This window comes from Colossoma macropomum, unplaced genomic scaffold (assembly GCF_904425465.1).
Source record: "Colossoma macropomum unplaced genomic scaffold, Colossoma_macropomum, whole genome shotgun sequence".
Taxonomy (NCBI): domain Eukaryota; kingdom Metazoa; phylum Chordata; class Actinopteri; order Characiformes; family Serrasalmidae; genus Colossoma; species Colossoma macropomum.
Genome location: NW_023494809.1, coordinates 7,184,399 through 7,207,990, shown reverse-complemented (window position 1 = coordinate 7,207,990; position 23,592 = coordinate 7,184,399). Strand labels below are relative to the sequence as shown.

Below are 23,592 nucleotides of genomic sequence, written 5' to 3'. Positions count from 1 at the left end.
GAATGGAGTTTAAGATCTCTGAACTATCATAAAACAGTGTCTCAGTCATCAGGCAGTGAATTCATAACCATTTACTGTAGGAACTTTCTGTGAGGGAGCTTTTAGAGGTGGACGTCTGGTTCCTATCACCACCACTGTGAACAGTTTTGACTCTGTAAGTTTCTCTAGAACAGAGCGTTTCACACCAAACCACTCTGAACCTCTCTGAACCACTCTGAACCACTCTGATTACATCCTAACCATCTAATTATGCAGGGAATTTTGAATTATGGATGGAATTCCCCTTTGAAGACCAGATCGGCATGGTCAGCCATGCCTATGAACTACATAGCACGGCTGAGATTCTGAAACTGAAACTTCTGTACCTTTCTTTTTTCTTTTTCTTTTTTTAGCCTGATCTAATAAAGGCAACATTAAATTAAACTAATAGTAATATTATACAATCAGGCATGAATTTTATAAGGTTTTCATGAAAATTCTTTTATAAAACCAATTCAAATAAAACCTAAAAAGTGTAAATGTGCACATCGTTTAACTGTTTATGCTATGTTTTTAATATTATATAAACAAAATAATATTTGTATATATATATATATATATATATTTTATGTATTTCATGTGATGAACACGCGCCAATATTCAACATTTTGACCGTGTGAAACTCGCTCGCTAACTCTCTCGCTATAAGAATAGCAGACTCGATCACGAGTGATAGCTCCTCCCCCACAACAGACTCTCGGTGTGGTCCCAGCGACAGGATTGGTCCGCGCCGCCGAGACGCCAGAGTGTGATTGGCCGCAGGCAGCGTCGCTCTGTCCGTATGGGCGGGGCTTGTTGCTCAGGGGGGAGAAAGGGCCGTTGGAAATGTGGAGCTGAGAAAGAGAGAGAGAGACACAGATAGAGACAGAGGGAGAGAGAGAGAGGAGCAAATGGAGGAAGAGACGGAGGCGCAGATGGAGCCTCTGTTAACCACAGTGAGCATAAAGTTCCTTATTTACTCCTAAATGCCTCGAAAAGACCGTTAAATCGGATTAAATGAGGTAAAACAGCGCCGTTTTAGTGCTGAGCTGAGAGAAAGACAGCGCTGAGGGGGAGGGGGAGGGATGGAAGCAGTTACCACAGCTTTAATCTGACGAGAAAAATCGCTTCATAAAGGTGTTTAAGGCTGTTTTAGTGGGTTTTAGGTCTAAATGGAGTTTAGTCTGGAGTTATAAGGCTGTGCTGGGCTCAGAAACGCGGCTGGTATTGTTGTGGAGTTGTTGGCTTCCTATTCGCCTGCGTCGCGATCGAACTCTCCGTTCCACCTTAAATGGTGCAGAAGTTACATTCTGGCGCCTCAGTTACAGACCGTAACTCTCCGCCATTTAAGGTGGAACGGAGAGTTAGAGCGAGAAGCTACGTCCACCTTGGTCGGGAGCATGTGTTTAGCAGGAAGTAGCCTAGAGATGATGAGTAAGAGTCTGGTGGATCGGTTTTTGGGTGAAATAACTTACTCACAACTTAAACTGTCCAGCTTTAGAACCTTTCGTTCTTACACCGTTCACTATTGCTTATGAGAACTCGTTTGAAGGAACCATGTTCTTTAGCAGAGCAGCATGTGGAGCTTCCTCAGCCTGGACAGGGATGTAGATGAACACTTCCCAGACCAAGACTAAGCCTAAACCTACACTCTTGGTTCTTCTTAGTTCTCTTAGTGAAGGGAAAAGTTCTATTTAGAACCATGAGTTCCACATAGGACCGTTTCATGCTTAAATAGTTCCCTGCATGGTGGATCTTCAGATTGATGGAGAAAGTCTTGTTTATGGTTCTTTGTAGCACCAAAAGGGATCTGCAATTGTTACGAGCTTAACACTGTAACAGTAGCAGAGCCCTTTTTGGTGCTTCATAGAACCAAACATCAATCTGAAGAACCATTTCACCATGCAGAGAACCATTCCCTTTACTAAAGAACCCTAGAAGAACCATGTTTTCTAAGTTGTAGAGTAAACAGAGTTTGTGATGGTGAAACAGCGTTAAGGAAGCATTTAACACAAAACTAGGCTTAGAAACTGAACTAAAAAATGAAAAAGTTATTTTTATGTCTATATTAACTTAATATTAAGAGACTAGACTTTATAGACATAATTGAGACATGTATATGTGTATGTAATTACATAAAATATGTATGTATATATGTGTCTATATATATATATGTGTCTATATATATATATATATATATATGTATGTGTGTGTGTGTGTGTATATTTGTATATACATATATATATATATATATATATATATATATTTGTGTGTATATTACATCAAAATGAAAACAGTGAAACATGAAGACAAACTACCTTATATATTTACCCATTTTTCTTTTTTTCTTTGTCTTTTATTTTTAGTATTTTTTATTATTTATTTTAAATTGAACGTGACAAAAGTACTGAAGGGTAATGGGAAAAAAAATTAGGAAAAATTACATTAAATGCTGTTCTGGGTGATTTGCGCCCAATCTGGCAACACTTTAGTGGTTCTTGTTTTAATGTAGAAACAGCATCTTTTCTTTATCCATCGTCTTAAAAATACATACATTTTCAGCCAAATCCTCTCAACGAGCGACTGATGAAGACTTTTAGGGTTGAGTATGTGATAAACTTGTGGTTTTGGACTTTACATCTGGTGCGTGATAGAAAAATCTCAAGCAGAGGAATTTGTTTGGACTGTAAACCGTTAGGGATTATTCTCTCTGCTGGCAGATTATTATTTCATTTAAATCAACCGATTACGTGTGAATTCACCCAATTTTCCAAAATTCCTCCATAACTCTGTGAAATGGTTCAGATGTCTTTACAGTGGTGGTGATGGGAACCAGGGGTCGCCATGACTACAACACAGATATAGACATTTTATTTACTATCCAGAACCACCAGTGAACCTACACGAGTCTTCTGAGTCTATATGGAATGTTGATGATGGAAAACAGTGGAAAATCTGAAATAATAAGTTTTCTTTGGGGACTATTTTGCCTCACAGCGCCCTGCATGTATCCCTCCACCATGAATGGAGTTTAAGTTCTCTGAACTATCATAAAACAGTGTCTCAGTCATCAGGCAGTGAATTCATAACCATTTACTGTAGGAACTTTCTGTGAGGGAGCTTTTAGAGGTGGACGACTGGTTCCTATCACCACCACTGTGAACAATTCTGACTCGGTAAGTTTATCTACACTCTGACAAAAGATGGTTCTTCAGGGGTTCTTTTGTAAAGAACATTGATCTACATAGAACCCTGGACACTCAACAAACCATTTCATGCTTAAAAGGTTCTCTGCATGGTGAAATCATTCTTCAGAGTGATGGAGAACGTGTTGTATATGGACATAGTAACAAAGGGTTCTGTGTAGAACTGCCTGCAGCACATTCTTCCTCAGTCTGAAGAACCATTTCACGATGCAAAGAGCGATTTAATCATGTAAAGGTTTCTTTGAGTGTTCATGATTCTATATTAGAACCATTTTTCTTTACCAAAGAACCATCTTTTTTAGGAGTGTAGAATGAGCCATTTCACACCAAACCACTTTGAATGACTCTGTTTACGTCTTTACCATTTAATTATGCAGAAATTCTTAAATATTGGTGGAGTTCCCCTTTAAGTTACAGACTGTGTGAAAGAATTGTTGTCCAGGTGTGAAGGTTCCTACTGTCCGTTAGCTAGCACTTAACTTTATAACCGTACGTTTATTTCTTGTCAGACTGATATCGATTTGCGTGACGTTCAGGGCCGAATTCAGGAAAACTTTGTTAAAGAACTTCTGAGGCTTCTTAAGACTAACAGTAAGACGTTTGTAAGAATGTGAGATAAAGATAAATTCAGTTCTCAAACTCAGGAAGTTCTCAGATATTTCGGTTAAGATAATCTTAACCTCTTCAACTCCTTGAGACCACCAGTGGTCCCAAAACACACTTCGTCATATTCTTCATAACTTTCATATTTCATAAGCTACATTCTAAAGGTGGGGGTCGTATGAGAGCTGTAACTGTCTTCTTTCCAGTCAAATAGATGGGTGATGTAATTTTACACCCTTATAATAAAAGAAGCTGAACTCAGTTTTTTGTTCTACTGAAAGTCGACCCATTTTTCCACAAATCTGGGCTGTAAACTATAAACAGATGGCGTCTCTTCAGTGATCTGCTCTGTAAAACATTACTTTTATAAAATAATATAAAGAGCGTCTAAGATTTTTGGCCTGTACTGACCTGTTGGTTCCGGAAAACAGCAAAAATAAGTCAATGTTGGCCTGTCAAGCAGAACCAGAGCAGCCTCCTCATCTGTTTTCAGGCCTTTCAGCTCTCCATGAAGCTGAATTTCCCCGTTCCACCTTAAATGGTGCAGCAGTTGCATTCAGGTTTCAGAATGGAGCTGCTGACAGATTTAAGGAGGATCTGGAAGATACAAGTAGGACGTGAACTCCAGCCTCGTCGGCTCTCTGAGGTCTCCACCGCTGAAACTTCCTCGCCTGTTCTCAGAACTTCTTTCTCAGTCTCCGTTCTTCAGATCTTCTCCTCTTCGGCTGTTTCTCTCCTTCTTGACGCTGCGTGGAGTTCAGCACGTAGCCTTTCCTCTTTCTGCTGTCCTGAGCATGAGCATGAGTGCCCCCTGCTGCTGATTGGCTGGAATAGTGTTAACAGAACAACGTAACTGAGGCCAAATTCAGTTCGCTTGAATATTTAAACCCTCCACATGCAAAGAAAGATCTTATCAATTTGCGTGAAACAAACCGGTGGTACAATGTGTTGACAAACGACGTCACTGAGCAGTGAAGCAGATTCGAAACTGGCCTGAAGATAATATTTGCTAACTCACGCATGCAAATGCTACTGTTAAGATTATTGATAACTTTACAGTTATTGATGTGGTATTTATAATAAAATAGAGATTCAGTACAGTGGAAGGAGTTTGATGAGTTTTCTTAAACATTCTGACTCAAAGTCTTAAAAAGGTCGCTCCCTGGCTGGGCGGACTGGGGGAAAGTTTCTTTGAACGCTGAATTTGACACACAGTGTGCTGGACTGAGATCGTTTACCGCACCTTTAAGTCAGTCCTTTGCTCGTCTTGACGTTCCGATAAAATCAGCCGTGTTTAATGTTAATCGTAAGTTTTTAGTCTTGGCTCGCGCAAACAGTGACGTGTACAACCAACCAGTAGGTGAGCTCAGAGGCGTCGCCCGGCCTCCAGTACAGCCCCCTATATTCAGTCCTGAACCTTCTAATGCTCATCATCCATGACTTCATTCAGGGTCCCATTCACACACCTCACTCCAGAGAAAGTGAGAGAGGGAGTGTGAGGGAGAGAGAGAGTTTGAGAGTTTGTGGTGAGAGAGTGTGTGAGAGTGTGAGAGAGAGAGAGAGAGAGTGAGTGAGAGAGAGTGTGAGAGAGTGAGAGGGTGTTCTGCTGAGCAGTGCTGAAGGAGGAGGAGCTGGCGGAGTGTCTGTCTGACGCGTGTTCCTGTTTGTAAGAAGGGAAAGGTGGACAGAAACTGTGGTGTTTTTCTTTTTGGCTGTTTTCAGAGCAGACCGCTGCACACACGCTCAGGCAGCTGTGGCCAGAAGCTGCGTCTGTATCTGCTGCACTGTTACACGGCTTCCCCTCCTGTGAATTTCCACCAGGTGCATGATGGGAAATAATCTCAAGGGGAATCTAGCTGCGGTCTTGCATGTAGTGACCCTGTCAGACCCCCAGAGTCTGCAGAGTCACAGGCTGGGACTGAAACTGTGTTAGTGACACAGTGTCTTTAGGTGTGAGAGGATCAGACTGAAGTCTGACGGTTGTGTCGCGCTTGATGTCCAAATACTTTTGTCCGTATAGTGTCCACATGCTATATGGATAAAAGTATTAGGACACCTACAGGAGCTTTTATGAATCCCATTCTAAATCCATAGGCATTAATATGGAGCTGGTCCCCCTTTGCAGCTCTAACAGCTTCCACTCTTCTGGGAAGCTTCTACAAGATGTTGGAGAGTCTGTGGGAATTTGTGTCCATTCATCCAGAAGAGCATTAGTGAGGTCAGACTCTGATGTTAGACGAGAGGGTCTGGCTCACAATCTCCGTTCTAGTTCATCCTAAAGGTGTTTGATGGGGTTGAGGTCAGGGCTCTGTGAGGGTCAGTCAGGCTCCTCCACACCAAACTCCCCCAGTCAGGCCTTTATGGAGCTGCTTTGTGCACTGGGGCTCAGTCATGCTGGAACAGGAAAGGTTCTTCCCCAAACTGTTCCACAAAGTTGGAAGTGTACAGTTGTCCAGAATGTCTTGGTGCTGAAGCTTTAAGGTTTCCCTTCACTGGAACTGAGGGTTCTAGACCAACCCCTGAAAAACAGCCCCATATCATCATCCCTCCTCCACCAAACTCTACAGCTGGCACAGTGCAGTCAGGCAGGTAACGTTCTCCTGGCATTCGCCAAACCCAGACTCGTCCATCAGACTGACCGATAGAGAAGGTTGGTCACTCCACAGAACACGTTTCCACTGCTCCAGAGTCCAGCGGCGGCGCTTTACTCCAGCCGACGCTCTGCATTGTGCTTGGTGATGTAAGGCTTCATGCAGCTGCTCAGCCATGGAAACCCTGCCGTGAAGCTCCCGGTGCAGTTCCTGTGCTGATGTTGATCCAGAGGAGGTTTGAACTCTGCAGTTATTGATCAGAGCGTTGGGGTCTTTTATGCTCTATTCGAACATCTTTACGTGGTCAGACTCTTCGTGGCTGAGCTGCTGTGGTTCCTAAACGCTCCCACTCTTCAATAATACACTCACAGCTGATCGTGGAAAATCTAGGAGGGAAGAACTGACTTGTTGAAATGGTGGCCTCCTATTACAGAACCACGCTGGAACCCACTGAGCTCTTTAGATCCTCTCTTTCACTGATGTGTGTAAAGTCAGGCTGCAGGGCTGGGAGCTTGATTTTATACACCTGTGGTAACGAGACTGAATGAAACCTGAATTCAGTGATTAAGAGGTGTGTCCCAATACTTTTGTCCATGTAGTGTATGTGTCCAATCCCTTATAAAATCATTAACATTGAAAGAAACATTTTCATGCTTGAACGGTTCTCTGCATGGTGAAATGGTTCTTCAGATTGATGAAGGATGTATATATGGTTCTATATAGCACCAAAAGGAGTTCTGCTATTATTATGATGTCGAGCTTGTCTCAGCAGCAGAACCCTTTCTGGTGCTCTACAGAACCAAATGCATTCTTAATCAATCTGAAGAACCATTTCACCATGCAAAGAACCATTTAAGCATGCAGATGGTTCTTTGTGTGTTCATGGTTCTGTATAGAATCACTGTGTTTACTAAGGAACCCTTGAAGAACCATTTTTTTTTAGAGTGTAGGCTTCACCCAGTGTGCTCTTTGAATGGGACTCGTGAGATTGTGTGTGAATTTCTTGATTTGGTGGAGTGCCCCTTTGTGTTTCTCTCCACGTCTGACTCTGCAGAGTGAAAACCGGATTTAGGGATCAGGATAACGGGCCGGAGTTCAGCGCTCACATGTTTGTGCGTGTAACAAAGTAAACAGAAGTTCAGACTGTAAACAGGCGACACATCGTCACCATGACAGGTGTAAACAAAGTTTAACGACCCAGAAACGCTACATTTGTTGTCCGTGCGCTGAGTGCAGGTAGCGGGTCACGCAGGCGAGTTCAGGACAGTCGCCCGCAGCCGTTCAACTCCGACACCAACACAAAAACATTCCCACGTTACTCAGACTCTTCCTGAGTTTTACAGTCAGGTGTATTAAGGCCTGCAGTAACGCTCATATTTACAGGCTCTGCATGTACCAACACGACCACAGCGCCCTGTTTACCTCCTCTCACACCTTCACACTCGGACTGATTCACAGAACAGCACTTCAGACTCGCTTCACTGCTGTACTAGGCTCAGTACTTCAGGAGAACCGATCCGTTTAGTCCGTTAATTATGAAATACTCTTAAAATGGTTTGTTTTTCATATAGAAAATGGCACAAATAATACAGAACATACTTTTTCACTGTGTTTGGGTGGAAACTTTGCCTTTTGTTGCCATACGAACTTTATAGAGCTTTTTAAATGAAACAGTAGAAGCCATATCGCCCTCTACACTTCCTGTAGTGTATTACAGTCTGTCAGAGTGACTGTGTGGATCATATGAACATTATAGAGGCTTTTTAAATGAAACAGTAGAAGCCATATCGCCCCCTACACTTCCTGTAGTGTATTACAGTCTGTCAGAGTGACTGTGTGGATCATATGAACATTATAGAGCTTTTTAAATGAAACAGTAGAAGCCATATCGCCCCCTACACTTCCTGTAGTGTATTACAGTCTGTCAGAGTGACTGTGTGGATCATATGAACATTATAGAGGCTTTTTAAATGAAACAGTAGAAGCCATATCGCCCCCTACAAGTAGATGTTTCCTAAATTAGTGGTGGGCAGTGTAGGAGGAGTACGACACCCTGATCTACAGCACATGGTGATGTACAGAGTGTATAATATTTATCATGAGTTTCTGTGAAAAGTCTCAACAGTCTATGATCAAATCTACCAGCAGTCCCACCTTAAAAAAACTGGAAAACAATAATTGTTTTTCTTTAAAGCTCCAGGGAACCAAATCCATGTTTTTCTTCCTAAGTAGGATAATCTCGCTTTTTGTAGTCACACATTATTAATCAGTCTGTTGTCCTTTATTTGATCGGCTACACTGAGGGTCACTCTTGTTTACAACGGAACAAAACATTAGACAACAACAAGGGATTGAACAGAGTAAACATGTTTCTGAAATAATAAAAGTGGAACAAGCAGAGTGAAATGAAGCATAAGGACATGATTAAAACTGCAGAATTGTGTTGGGGGTTGAAAGTAAAGAATTAAACGACTGTCATAAAACGTTTTTTGTGAAGCTCTCATTGTGCTTTTTATTTTATTTTGGTTAATTTTAGACTATAGAAGTTCTGGACAAATGGGATGATTTGGCCTGATTTTCTTTATTTAATATGCTGCAGTAGTTTGTATATTGACGAGTTTGTTTTAGTGGGGGCTCGAGTTCCGAGGGGCATCGGGAGAAAACATTTGAATATCTTTGCTTTAAAACAAATATTATTATCAAAACAAGCAAATAAAATTGTAAAGAAGGATAATAAAAAAATAAAAACAATCAAATAAAATTAAAAAAGCATTAGAAGATAGAAAAATGTATATAACAAAAGTAATAATGCTAAATCAGTAGAAAATAAATAAATAAATAAAATCGTACATTACTGTGCGAGGTATGTGCTGTGAATAACTCCGGTTGCATAAATAATTGCCGTCTCATCGTCTGATGTAAAGTGGGCGGTCTTAATCTTGGGTCGTGGGGATGTAATCAGTATCCCCACCAATCACAGGCCTGGTGTGGTTAGCCCCGCCCACACAGCTATAACTAAGCTGTGCTCCTCCTTCACTCTCTCTCTGCTCTCTCTGTGTTCGGAAGCTAAACTAACAAGCACAGTTTCTCCTTCTGTTCATTCATTCGTTCGTCTGGTCACTCCAGCGTTCCAGTGTTGGACTGAGGGCTGTCAATCACTGCTCATTGGAATATTAGGCCCCACCCACACAGTTCTGGCAGGTCTGCTCAGCAGTGTTTAAGCTGTGATTTACTGCAATGCCAGTGTATATATAGAAGTGCGATGAGGAAAACAGTGGGCGAACCTCTGAGTACCTTCAGTGTAGGCGACGATGTTAACTAGGGCTGAATGATTTGGGGAAAATATCAAATTACCATTTTCTGATCTATATTGTGATTTCAATACAGTAATTTTCTATAAATTAATTTTCAGGCCTGATTTTTGGCCAAAGCAAGCGGAATATCCATTTTTTCTGGCATGAAGCTTGACGCTGTATGTTAGACTGCCAGTTAGTTGTGATGGTTGTGATGTCACAGATGCAGAACATGGGTGTTTTGTAGCTTCTGATTGGTCCAGCTCGTCTACAGGCACTTTACCAGCTCTGTGTTATCAGGTTACATTTCACCATTTAAACGTAGGACAGCGTTGTTCATAGTGTATTTATATGTAAAAGACGCAGGTCTTGCGATTTGAAAGTTTCAAATTGTGATTTTGATGAAAACGATTCGTCTTTCAGCCCCACGGGTAACTTCTCTAGCTAGCACCGCTAACGCAGCTGAAACTGCTGAAAATTTTACGTATCTAATTGGTCCTTAAAACCTCATGGTCTATACTAACAGTGTGACTTTTTGTTCCTAACCGACTCTAAATGTAGGTATTGTGATATAAACTGAGTCTGTTCTACAGTTTCTCATTAGGCTGAATGAATAACTGACTCTAAATGTAGGTATTGTGATATAAACTGAGTCTGTTCTACAGTTTCTCATTAGGCTGAATGAATAACCGACTCTAAATGTAGGTATTGTGATATAAACTGAGTCTGTTCTACAGTTTCTCATTAGGCTGAATGAATAACTGACTCTAAATGTAGGTATTGCGATATAGACTGAGTCTAAACTGGGGTTTTTATCAGTGATAATAATCGCGTTGTGTGAGATTGTGATACTGTATGGTGATATCGTCCAGCCCTGGCTCAGTCAGGCGGTGATGGGGCTGAGGCTGGCGTGCGCTGTGACGATGCGGGGGATTTAGCGGTGCTGTAGATAGAAGATTAGGCTGCAGGAAGTTCAGCATTGTTTCCTGTGTGGAGGATCAGCAGGTCTATGAGGCGCTGAGGGGACTCAGACAAAGAGAGCGGTGAGCTCTGCGTCCTGCAGCCGGGCCTGCTGACTGACGCGCTATCACCTCATCGGACCCTCAGCTCAGACCACTGATAACGCCGTGTGTGACATAAACGCAGCCGTAGTCGCTGTATCATGGTGTGGTTGTGATTTTTCACTGTTCCACTATATATCACAGTGTGTTTGTATAGTTCTTAAACACTGTGTCCACTCACTGTCCACTCTATTAGACACTCCTACCTTGTCAGTCCACCTTGTAGATGTAAAGTCAGAGACGATAGCTCATCTGCTGCTGCACAGTTTGTGTTGGTCATCCTCTAGTCCTTCATCAGTGGTCACAGGATGCTGCCCACAGGACGCTGTTGGCTGGATATTTTTGGTTGGTGGACTATTCTCAGTCCAGCAGCGACACTGAGGTGTTTAAAAACTCCAGCAGCACTGCTGTGTCTGATCCACTCAGACCAGCGCAACACACACTAACACACCACCACCACGTCAGTGTTACTGCGGTGCTGAGAATGACCCACCACCCAAATAGTACCTGCTCTGTGAGGGTCCATGGGGGTCCTGACCACTGAAGAACAGGGTAAAAGGGGGCTAACAAAGTATGCAGAGAAACAGATGGACTACAGTCTGTAACTGTAGAACTACAAAGTGAGACTATATGGTCAGTAGAGCTGATAAAATGGACAATGAGTGTAGAAACAAAGAGGTGTTTCTAATAGTGCTCAGTGTGTGTGAGTGTGTGTGTGTGTGTGTGTATTAGAGCGGGGCGATATGGTAAAAAATATAATATTGCGATACTTCAAGAAATTTTCACGATATGGTAGATTTTTTCAGTCATCTGATCAAAACCAGTAGAGCTACATTTTAAAAATACTCTCTAAAACAGTGATTAATAATCAGTGTTTGTCACTAAATCCAGTTAAATGGACTAATTTTACTCTCTTTATGATGAACACAATATGATCAGACAAACACATAATATTTTATTGTGGCATAATTTGTCAAGATAGTGATATATAATAATCATGTTGCCTGACTGAAATATATACATTTCATCTCCTCAGAGTCAGAGTCAGAGTCAGGCTTTATTGGCCAGTTTTGGTGACACAGGGAATTTGGTTCTGTTTCCAGGAGCTCACAGTGCTCAGTATCAGACAGACATTTACATGTAGAAAATAAAATAAAATAATAAAATAAATCATGAGCATCCGTTGCTCTTTATTTGGATGCAGTAATAAATAAAGATTCTTTATTTTAAGACAGAAAAACAAACGTAAACAAAGCGTTATTTCCAGTGTGTAAATCTCGCTTTCAATCAAAACCAAATAAGATGGTTCTGACGTCTGAGTAGGGGTTCTGAGGAGGACCTGCTCGTCAGCAGAAAGCTGTAAGATTTTGTTTCTGTTCCTTTAATAACTGCTCTTGTAGAGCGTCTGTGTCTCTGAAACACCGTCGGCAGATCAGAGCTGATGATCGATCAGTCGAGCTGATGGAGTTTGATCAGTAGAGGCGGGTTCGGAGAGGCTGTGGAGGTGAGGACACCTGATCTGAGCTCCTGACTGACAGACTCGTCTGTGAGGGTCATGTGCATCTCCTGGACGATCTGCAGCTCCAGTTTCACAGTTTCAGGTTGATGGTCAGCGTGTTCATTTTAAGCCGTTTGACCGTTCGGCCGTTTTTTACTATTGTAAGGCTGACGGACCTTTTTATCACCATAGACGTCATCAGTACTTCAGACACACTTCCCCACTGCATTGATTACAAAGAGAGCCTGCTTAATTGGATTTAGTGCAGCGCAGGGTGAAATGCTGAATACGTGTCTGATTTAGCACCACGTGAACGTTCCACAGATTGGATTTGAAAAGATCAGATATGCGTCCACACAGCCAAAAGCCAAATCTGTTTACATTAAGGCAAAAAGTCTGGTTTGTGCCCCTTCAGCCTGGCGGTGTGGACGTAGACTATGTTTCTCTGTGATGCTAATGCAGGTAGTTTTAGTCCCACTTTTACCCGTTTTATGAATGTTTATGTATCTGAATCTGCAGACCGGCGCCTGAAGAGTGTCGTCTGACGGCCTCGGCTCCCGTATCAGTGCATCTGGTTTATTCTGTGGTGAACAGACGTCACTGATGTCGCTGCATCAGAGTTACTGTGACTGTTCAGACCAAAATCTGCTCGTTTAATCACAGAAGGATGATGCACTTCCTCTGAAAGTTTCCCTTCCTCATTCCTGACACAAGGTGCTGTTGCATCAGTTGGGTGTTTTAATGTTCCAGGAGTTCTGAGTTCTGTGCTCTGAGTTCTGTGTCGACGTGGTGACGAGGGGGGCTTTATTAACCGAGCAGTGGAGACACTAATGAGGATGTTCTTGTCTGCTCTGCTCTCCGAGATGATTTGCGCTGTCTGCGCTGCCGTCTGCTCTGGAACGCTGTTCAGGAAGTGCCGGATCCTGCCATCGCGCCCCGTCTGTCACCGACTCGCTGGTGCGAAGAGCCGCTATTCTGGGCGGAGGCGCGGTGCGTGTAAAGGCAGTCAGTGACGCAGTCCTGAACGGCGTTTTCACTTCGCAAATTGCCTCCGTGTTTTGGTTTTCACGCTTTCCCGACATGTGACTCGCACAACAGGAAGTGTGGTGAGGCGAGCCGGCCGTGAGCAGGTGGCCTCGAGAGGATGAGAACCGCGGCCAGTCTGTGGTATTTACAGACAAAACAGAATGCGCAGTTTAATTTCCTGCCACCTGTGTTTTAGTGGAGGCCTGCGCCAGTTTCCACATTCGTCTCTCAGACGACCTGGCAAGAACCTGCGGGATCGCATTTAATGCATCTTTAAGCAAATAAACTGCAATATTGTTTTTCACAGAGTTCACCACAGTCAGGCAGATCAAACCACACCAGATCCAGATTCCCCTCAATCTGCACCGGTTCCAGATTTTTACCACACTGCACCGAATCCAGATTCCCTTTGAATACAGACATTTTATTTACTATCCAGAACCACCAGAGAACCTACACGAGTCTTCTGAGTTTATATGGAATGTTGATGATGGAAAATAGTGGAAAATCTGAAATAATAAGTTTTCTTTGGGGACTATTTTGCCTCACAGCGCCCTGCATGTATCCCTCCACCATGAATGGAGTTTAAGTTCTCTAAACTATCATAAAACAGTGTCTCAGTCATCAGGCAGTGAATTCATAACCATTTCATGTAGGAACTTTCTGTGAGGGAGCTTTTAGAGGTGGACGTCTGGTTCCTATCACCACCACTGTGAACAGTTCTGACTCTGTAAGGTTCTCTAGAACGGAGAACCACTCTGAACGGCTCTGTTTACATCTTACGGAATGTTGTTGGAATCCTGGACGCGCCTGGAGGAATGTGTGGTGATTTAGTTGTGCTGTTTGCATCAGCAGCACGTTTGTGGGCGGAGTCTAGAGAGGGAATCTGAACGTGTCTGTGAGCTCTGGGGTCAGTGAGACGGCTGTCTGGTGTCATCTGTTTGAGCCCCCCCCCCTCTCCTCCTGGAATAGCACCCTCACCTCTCTGTATGATATAAATAACCCCCATATTTAGGTCTGCGTGAGCGAGTCTGACCCAGTGGTGCTCAGCAGGGAACGTGCGGACCCTCGCTGCGAGCGGCTCTTTCCGCACGTTCTGCTCCTGGATCTTCTCCACTGTCTCCTCTCCACGCTGTCTCTGGTCTGGAAGCTCGGCACGAGCGAGTCGGATCGCACGTTGAGTCTGCGTCACTAAGAGGATCCTCCTGTTCCTCGGCTTTAGCCTTCATCCTCCTCCTCCTCCCCCTGTGTGTGTGCGGCTGCTGGAGTTCTAGAGTTCTCAAGTTGTGTTCCGTTAAGCTCTCACAGCGCAGAGTGGGAGTAATGCAGGACTTCTGGGGAGACATTGTGAGGAACACTAAAGGGCCGTCCATTTTCCTGGTATGTGTCTGACCGTGGTTCTGCCTGCGGTTCTGCTCAGGGTTTGTTTATCACTGCAGGCGTCTTCACCTTGTGTGTTACGGTTCTGATTGGGTTGTTAGGTCCGCTGATGTTCTAATACACACTGACCCGTGTGGAGTTCAGGGACTCTTCGCTTTACTTTACTTTGAAATCTGAATTTTCTCACTTTTACTTTTGACCTGCGCAGGTTTAGTTTAGCGTAAAGCAGCTGTTTGGCTGGATTATTATAGTTTAGACATTTTCACGAGTTTTCTTTTTAATTTTGGTTTTGGTTAATTTTAGAATGAATAATTTAAGTTGTTATTTTTTTATATATTTTTATATGTTTTATTTTCAGTTTTACTAGTAATTGTATTGTGTTTTGGTTGGTTTTGCAGTTATAGTCCTGGTTTAGTTTATTTATGTTTTTGAAATGTCATTTTTATTTATTACAGTTAATGAGCACATTTTTACTGCTAATAATAGCTGTAGTAAACTGTAATAACCCTGCTCTGAGCTAATGGGGTGGGCGATATGGTGGAAATATCATATCACGATACTTAGACATTTTCATGATAAATATATCGCATTGTTTTGACACAGTGCACTAATAATGTCACATTAAAAAAAAAACATTTCACATAAAACGCTGCACTAAATCCAGTTAAACAGTCACACGTCACCATGATGATAAGTTATGTTACTCAGCTCCGTCTCTGACGCTTTGTCTGTATTAATCTTCTGCTCTCAGCTTCATCTTCATTCTGATGTGTGAACAGCAGCTTTAGTGTCAATAATGTTTCGACAGTTTAATAAACTTGTTAAAACCACATGCGCTGTAATGAAGTACAGGCTGGCAGGTAAAAACAGCTTAAATCTAGTAGATCTGTAATAATGTTTCTCATTTAGTAAGAATATTATGAGATTATTTATCTTATTTCTAGACGTTTCACTCGTAAGTCGCAGTGAGACAGCGTAACTCTGTTGGCACATAATTGGTCTTATTTTGAGCATCATTTCTAAAAAAAACAGAATTATGTGCTGACACTGCAGCATTTTCACTGGATACAGTGGTTTAAAAGGAGCACACGTTTAGAAGTGACAATCTTATTCTTTACAGTTTATTATTTCTCATTTTGAGATGTTTTTACTTTCCAGTTTGTCATTTTTTCAGCGTATTGAAGCTCTTTGGGCTCAGAGCTGGTTTAATCGGCTGAAACGTCTGAGTGTTGGATGGTTTTTAGCACTGCAGGTTGGGCGATACGGCAAAAATATAACATCACGATACGCAATATCACGATATTTAGCTTTTCTGGGGTTTGATAAGGTGGAACTAGGCCTGTCACAGTTATTACACAATCACTTAGTTATTTAAGCTGAGTGCGTCACTTTCCACAGTCATTAGATTTCACACATTATACGGCAACAAACGGAATGATTGAGGGAAATAAATGTAAATAAAGAAAGCAGTAAATGCCGTAAATGCATTTAGACATTGTGAAATTTATGATGAAAACATAGTTCAGCTCTAACGTGTGCAGAGGGCAGCGCTGAGTAATGTTTGTTTATTTTTTAGCTGTGTAATTCTATTGTTTTATTGTTTTATATTGAGTGTTAATAATTTATATTTCATGACTTTACACATCTGTGTGACTGTAGACGTGTGTGCAGTGTTGATTCGACAGTGTAGCTTCAGTGATCATAGCTAACAAGGAGGCTAATCAGCCAGTTTGGCCAATGCAGGCTTTTACTTTAAAGCAGCACTATGTATGATTTGGGGATTTGGAGCCCCCTCTGGTAGAAATGTGTAACTGCACACAGAACATTCTGTAGCGTGGTTTGTGCTTCTTCCCTGAGTGGATGAATCTGCTGACTGAAAGAGAATCAGAGAGAACTCAGTCTAAACTGAAGGAGCGTCTCTGAGGACGAGAGTGAATCATCTACTACTGTCATCACATCTTCATCAGTGTGATGGTGATTCTGAGATCATTTGAGGCCGAAACATCGAGCCGGACCTCCTTTTAGAGTCTGTGTGTGACGTTGATACGTAAAGACGTACGACGTGGTGGGAAAAACTCGACGCCTCTGACTTTTAAACGGTTATTTCAGGCTTTACAGGCGACTCTCAGCAGCAGCTCAGCATATTTAGAGTGTTTATGTTCTCCTCACTCAGAAACGACTCTACTTACAGTTCTAACAACAAATACCTTACATAGTGCAGCTTTAATAACTGGACAGTAAACAGGAAAAGACACTTCAATCATTAATCACTCTAACTTACTGGACAGTTAATCACCAGCTAGAATCTCATGACAGTTACAGAATCAAAACTATCAAAACTCTGAAAACAGTGATTTTTATTATTAGGGTTGGGCTGATATATTTATATTGTGGGCCGTTATCTGATATTATGTATGCCTAACCCTACACTCTTGAAGAACCGTCTGTTTTAAGGGTTCTTTAGTAAAGGCAGTGGTTCTGTGTAGAACCATGAACACTCAGAACCATGTGCATAAGTGAATGGTTCTCTGCTTGATGAAACAGTTCTTCAGATTGATGGAGAATGTGTTGTAGATGGTTCTAAATAGAACCTTTTTGAAAATGAGTATATATAGCACCGAAAAAGGTTCTTCTATTGTTGTGATATTAAGATTTAACAATAGCACAACCCTTTTTGGTGCCATGTGGAACCATTAAAACACATTCTCCATCAATCTGAAGAACCATTTCACCATGCATTGTTTAAATAAGTGTTCTTTGAGTGTTAATGGTTCTGTACAGAGCTAAAGAACCCTTGAAGAACCATTTTTTTAAGAGTGAACAGAAATAAATGTATTATTCCGGTAATACAGGCTGATTTTACTCTGAATCTACGTTTTTTTAAGTGTTTTTACGTTTTTTTTCTGTTGGGTTAATAAATGCAGATGTTTTAGTGCAGCAAGTACAATAAATACATTATCAGTTATCAGATAGATCTGAACATCTGTCTGATTCTGATTTATTCTCTGAGTAAATATCTATCAAACTCATTCTGCTGAGTGTTACTCAGCGTTCTCCACGCTGTGCTGCGCTAAACAGCACTAGAACCGTTCCTGCTGTTCAGTGCTCTTTCTGTTCTGAAATCTCCAGCAGGATCAGAGAAGCATGTTGTGACGTAATTGATCACAGTGGTGATGAATATCGTCATATTTCCCGCCCTGATTGGGCGCCGATCCCAGCGTGTGGCTCTTACTCGGCTTTTTATGACGAAAAATGGACAGATTTTCAGATCAGCTGTCTCATTGTTATAACTTATTTATTATTCAGTTATTAAATCGTTATAGGTCCTCAGGCTTTTGAGGGATCTTCACTCAGAGGTGAGGAGCGTTTCTCCAGAACTCTGCGGCCGTATCAGGTTCTGCGGTGCCGAGTGTGTGTGGTTGGCGTGCGCTGGCCGAGCGGCGGTGAAGGCCGTGTGCCGCGCGTTGCCCTTTGGAGTGTTAGCTGATGCCGGAGCGCTGAGGAATGCTGGGAGTGCAGCCAGCAGGCCGGAGCACCTGGTTAGTCGTGTACATGAGGGCGCAGCCACGGCTTAATCTCAGCACGCACAACAGGTCCGGCAGCATGTTTCAGCCTCAGCGTTCCCTCCTGAACTGAGCTCACCTGCGCAGGAGAACACATACAGGAACTCAGGAGATCAGGAACCCAGGAAAAGGGCCGTCTGCTGTGAGCTCCACCACACACCAGAACTCACACAGTGTGATCTGAATCTGGAACCGCTCAGTGCTGGATTTACGATTTTTATTGTTTTATACACCATAACCGAAATAAAGAGCCATATTAGTGTGATAAACCTTTTAAAAGTTTAAAGAACCTTCACTTAAGTTATGGGTTCCTCCTAGAACTGTCTGGACATTATTTAGACTGGTCAGGTTCTTCAGTGATTTTATAAAATAAAGCCAGCCCCATCGGGACAGAACAGTGACTCAGACAGGAACACACTTTCTTTGACTTCGCTAAGAACTCTAACGAACGACGCTTCAGCTCCCCAACCGGATAATTTAGCCGGGATCGGAAAACACAGCGTTCATGTAAAATAAAAGGTGGACGTGGAGGAAAAGTGAGGAAAGACCAGCTGAGCAGAGATCAGAGAACAGAGAACCGTCCATCGTGACGTTTCCCTGTAGATGCCAGTTAGTTAGACGTTCTAGACAGCCTGACACTGTTTTATGGACTTAACTTTTAATATGATTTTGATGTTTTATTGTTTCACTTTTATTATTTCTATTTATTTTATTATTGCCAAGTTATTGCTTTACATTTTCTGTTCCTTTATTTATTTAACTGTTTTTATTGATTTTATCCGTATTTCATTTGTTATTCATGAAGATTTTATATTATTGTAATTTTAAAGATTTATTGTGGATGCTATTAAATTTGCATTATGATTATTATTACTTCCTTAGCATTTGATGTGTTTTTACTATCCAGTTTTTCGGTCCCTGTGTTTCTTGTGAATGAGGGTCTCCCTCAGTGTCCTCAGAGTTTAAATATACGTTGATTGATTGATTGATTGACATCGTCCAGCCCTAGTTGGTGCTCTCAGCAAGTTGTTTGTTCTCGGTAATCGTTATTGGCTGATAAACGCCAGTCTTATTTCTGACCGTCCCGGTCAGAGAGTGTAATACGGTGTAATCCGCTGTCGTCTGATCCTCCACTGCAGTGTCTGAGTTTAATCCAGCGGAGAGCAGCTGTAACTAAACTCCACTACGAGTGAGACTCCACGCTCTGACCGCATCGTCTCCTGCTGGCCGGCTGTTTTTCGTGCCGCTGCCCTTTGCTCTGTCCACGCTGCTGTTTGTTTTCTCCTGATTTGCGAGTGCACCTTGTGCCGTCGGCCTCTGCGCTGGCCGTGGTGTGACGGTCACTGCGGGCTGCAGATGTGGATCTGAGACGTCCGGCTCCGGCTGCGAGTCGTCTGAGATGCGCCGGAGTTTATAAAGTCCTGTGAGACGTTCGCTTGGCTGTAATAATATTTACTAACATTATCCCACCACGTGGGCTGGCAGCGCTCGGAGGGACGGGGGGGCGGAGTTATTATTAAACCGTGCTCAGAAAAGAAACCCAGGAATAGACGCTGTGGGTCATGAATGGAGCTGGACACTGTAGCGCTGTTAGAAGCAGAGTCTCGGCCTTTCAGAGTCCCAGAGTCTTGGCCTCACATGCTTCGCGCGTGTCCAGCCGTATGGCTCATATGGATCACTTATAACAACAGCCAAACCCTTTTTGGTGTGATCTAAAACATTGAACCATATACAACACGTTCTCCATCAATCTGAAGAACCATTTCACCAGGCTAAGAACCCTGTAATTATCCAAAGGGTCCTTTGAGTGTTCACGGTTCTATATAGAACCATTTTCTGTACTAAAGAACCCTGGAAGAACCATCTTTTGTAAATGTGTACCATCCCAGCACTCGCAGCCTGAGCACACGTGTCGAAGATGTGCTCCCGGGTGAGCGAGGCCTGCTGTCCAGAACTCCAGAATTCAGTATCTGATGGACGTGATACGCAGAGATAATGCTTGGACGGTTTAAATCTGTGTGTTTTTTAAAGGAATAATCAACGTCGTTGTAATCCGGTTCTGACGGCGCTGTGTGACACTGTCAGGTCACTTATCTCGATACCGGTGAGGCCATCGTACTGCCCAGCTCCCTCTCTGCTTTCTCACAGATCCCTGCGGTGCTCCGACTTTGTGCCTGGCCTTCCTCCGGGCAGCCAGGGATGATGGGAATTGGAGTATTGTCATGGGGCTTTAAACAAACAAGCTGTGGAGATGGAGCTCCATCACACAGTGCAGCGCAGAGCCCACCCGAGCGCTCTCTCACAGAGGGTCCGGCTGGGCCTGGCAGAAATAACTGATCCTTAAGTGGAAAAACAGACCTCATTCCGCCCGGTTCTGTGTGATGATGAGAACTGATCTGTCCCCAGACGTTCCCTCAGGCTGGATTCAGCTCTAACGTTCTCTCTGAGGGGGAGATGAATCAGGGTCGACCAATCAGGAGGGAGTATGGGCGGGTCAGTGTCTGATCAACAGGTACAGACGCTGGAACCATTTTTCCTGTTCTGTTATTAATAATTTGATAAATGGTGTTTGTATCTCCTGCCCTGCTGAGGAAGTAGCACATGAACTCCTTGCTGGTTTAGCTGGACACCCAGCATGGTCAGACTGGTTGACCAGCACAACAACATCCAAACACAACATATCATCTAGGTCAGGGGTCACAACCCAAATGTTAAGAAAAGCCATTTTGTCCTTTCAACAAAAATCAAACCACTTTGGGAGCCAAAACATTTATGTCCATTTTACCATCTTGGCTGTAAATGTGTCTCAGTATGTGCTGATGAACTAATATAGACTAAAAATATGATATAAACAAAAACTCAGACTCACTTTGCTCTGCTTTAATCTTCAGCTCAGCTACAGCTGCTTTTCTCACATCTCCAGCAGGAAACTTTTCCTCAGAAGTTGAACAGTTTCTTGCAAAATGTCTCTCAACGTTCAACTTTTATGAGGCTGAAGTCGCTTCTCATTCAGCAGCTTCTTGCTCCAATTTTCCCGTTCCACCTTAAATGGTGACCTGAGTTGCCACAATGTAACTTCTGCACCGTTTAAGGTAGAACGGGACAATTCGTTTGAGGAACTGATTTGAGCTTCGTGACTTTTTAGTGTTTGAGTTTCTCACTGCAGATTAAACGTATCAGGAAACCAGCTGGAGTGATTATAAACACTAATCAGTCCATTCGTCTCTAAATTATCGATGTTCATCTTAAATCTCTCTCTTTGCCGTTTCGTTAGCTACTAGCTAGGCGAGACTGTTGTCTGTGTTGCTATGGTGACCAGCAGTCTGCGCTGATCTTCAGGGTTAAAGGGTGAATCAGCAGTTCTACATTAACTCCAGAGTTTAAGACCATTTATAGTTAAACTGTGTTGAACGATCAGCAGAGCTTTATTTTACTGTAAAGGAGGATTATTTTATTTTTACCTACTGATCTGATTCAGCTGTGGAGCAACAGGGCAGTAAAGGAGACGCATGTTGTTGACCCCTGAGCTGTGGGGAGGAGGGGAATGGAGACTGAAACTGGGGAGCGGCGATGCTCTGATAAACAGCAGGGGGCGCTCTCACAGTATTCACAAATAACAAGTTTATCACACTTTAGTTCTGTTTGACCTTTTTTACAGCAGCTTAACTCACATTTTAACATTATTCTGATGACGTGTTTTACGTTTCAGCTGCGTGTGTTTATTGTCGGTTGCTAGGCAACAGACATGACAGCTGATTGTCCACTTCAATTGAGCAGGTTAAGATTTCCTAACTGGAGATAAGATGCTGTCAGATCAGATAAAATTCCTAAATTAAGATCAGATTTGGTTCTGTAACACGCATTAGTGTAAAGTCTTATCTTGACCTGTCAGATCTTTAAAGAGAGGAAGGTTCTGTCATGCGAGTCCGGCTCAGTGAACAGCCGACGGCCACTTAGCACTCATATGTTCAACGCTTTCAGAGCCAGGTGAGGTTCCAGAGCACAGTGATGATCGTGCTCTGTTCTTATTTGAAAGTGTTAACAATTATTTATAATTACTGTATAAAAATGACTGTAATTACAGCCCATTACAGTACAGTGCATGCCGGTTGTGAAAAGCAGCGACATTCCAGTATTAATATGTAATAATCCTGTTATTAATAAATAGTGAGGTCCTAAAGTCTGAGAGCGCTGGTGGAAAGGTTTCTGTTTTGTCTCCATTTCTAATTTAATACAAGGTTTTCATTACAAATTCTGTTATCAGTAGGGCTGGGCGATAAAATGATAACGATCATTATTGCGATATAACTTTTCCTTGATAGAGCGACACGGCATGTTCGATATAATACACCACCCTCACACTTCCACGTTCAGCGAAGGCCTTGGTGGCGTTTTCTACTGCAACGAAAGCGACACTACTCTGCTGTCGCCAGGAGAGGGCGCACTTCCGAGTTTTTCTACGTGATTGGAGAGGGAGGGGGCCACGAGGAAGATGAGTCTTTAGCAACGGCTGAAACGCGGAGTTACATTCCCTGTTTGAGTGGAGCGGCCGGCGATCTGCTCTCCTGTGACCGAGTGTGAGTGACGAGGTCAGTGGTGTAACTGTACTGACCTACAGTGACCTCACCTCTTTCCTCACAGCTGTGAGGCGTTGGAGAGCGGGAGAGCGCTAGTTTCCCAGGCTAGCTGTTTTTAGCAGCTGGCTAACTTGAAGCAGCTCCATCACTCACACAACACGGAGAACTGATGATACTGTAGATCAAACACGACACAAAAGCACCGCTTTCAGTTTAAACGTACCTAAAGTCGGACTCTGTTTGTCTGGTGTTGATATTTTGCGGTTCACCCCTTAAACTACTGCAATACTATAGAGAAGTCCAGTCGTCTAGCTGGTGTCTGAATACTGTGATGTTGTGTGTAGCGGGGTAGCCGAGCGCTCGGCACCAGCTAAAATAATCTGTTTTCTTTCTTTGTGACTATTATGAAATTATCACTATTGCAGAAACTGCGGCTGAGCTTTTCCAGCTGATAAAACAGCTCAGCAGACACTCTCTCCCACTCTCCACGACAGATCTGTGAAATGATCCACTGTTTGAGTGTTTGTCGTGTTCAGACCATAAAGGATAGTTTAAAACAGCGATTAACCCCCCAGGACCAAAAACCAGCCTTCAAACTTGAACGACATAATGATTTGACATTTATCGCGATACGTATCGATATCGAACGATATGAATTTGGTTTATCGTGATAACGTTTTTGGCCCAGCTGTAATTATCAGCATAAATGCTTTAAAGGTAGAACGCTGTAGTATTTAGTATGTCCCTCTGTTGCGATTCGATATAAGAGCAGTTGA

The 23,592-nt window shown here is 42.8% G+C and overlaps 1 protein-coding gene across 5 annotated transcripts in view; it reads left to right on the top strand.

Moving 5' to 3' along the window:
* Window positions 1–848: 848 nt before the first annotated feature.
* Window positions 849–23,592, top strand: part of slc4a7 (solute carrier family 4 member 7) — an 86,319-nt gene continuing 63,575 nt past the window's right edge. For 4 of the 5 annotated variants that reach the window (XM_036558261.1, XM_036558263.1, XM_036558264.1 and 1 more), the window contains exon 1: window positions 14,570–14,676. In XM_036558261.1, the coding sequence (XP_036414154.1) occupies window positions 14,620–14,676 (57 nt within the window). In that variant the 5' untranslated portion in view covers window positions 14,570–14,619. Of the gene's footprint in view, window positions 975–14,569; window positions 14,677–23,592 lie in introns of those variants that run through there. The other variant, XM_036558262.1, reaches the window with a different exon arrangement.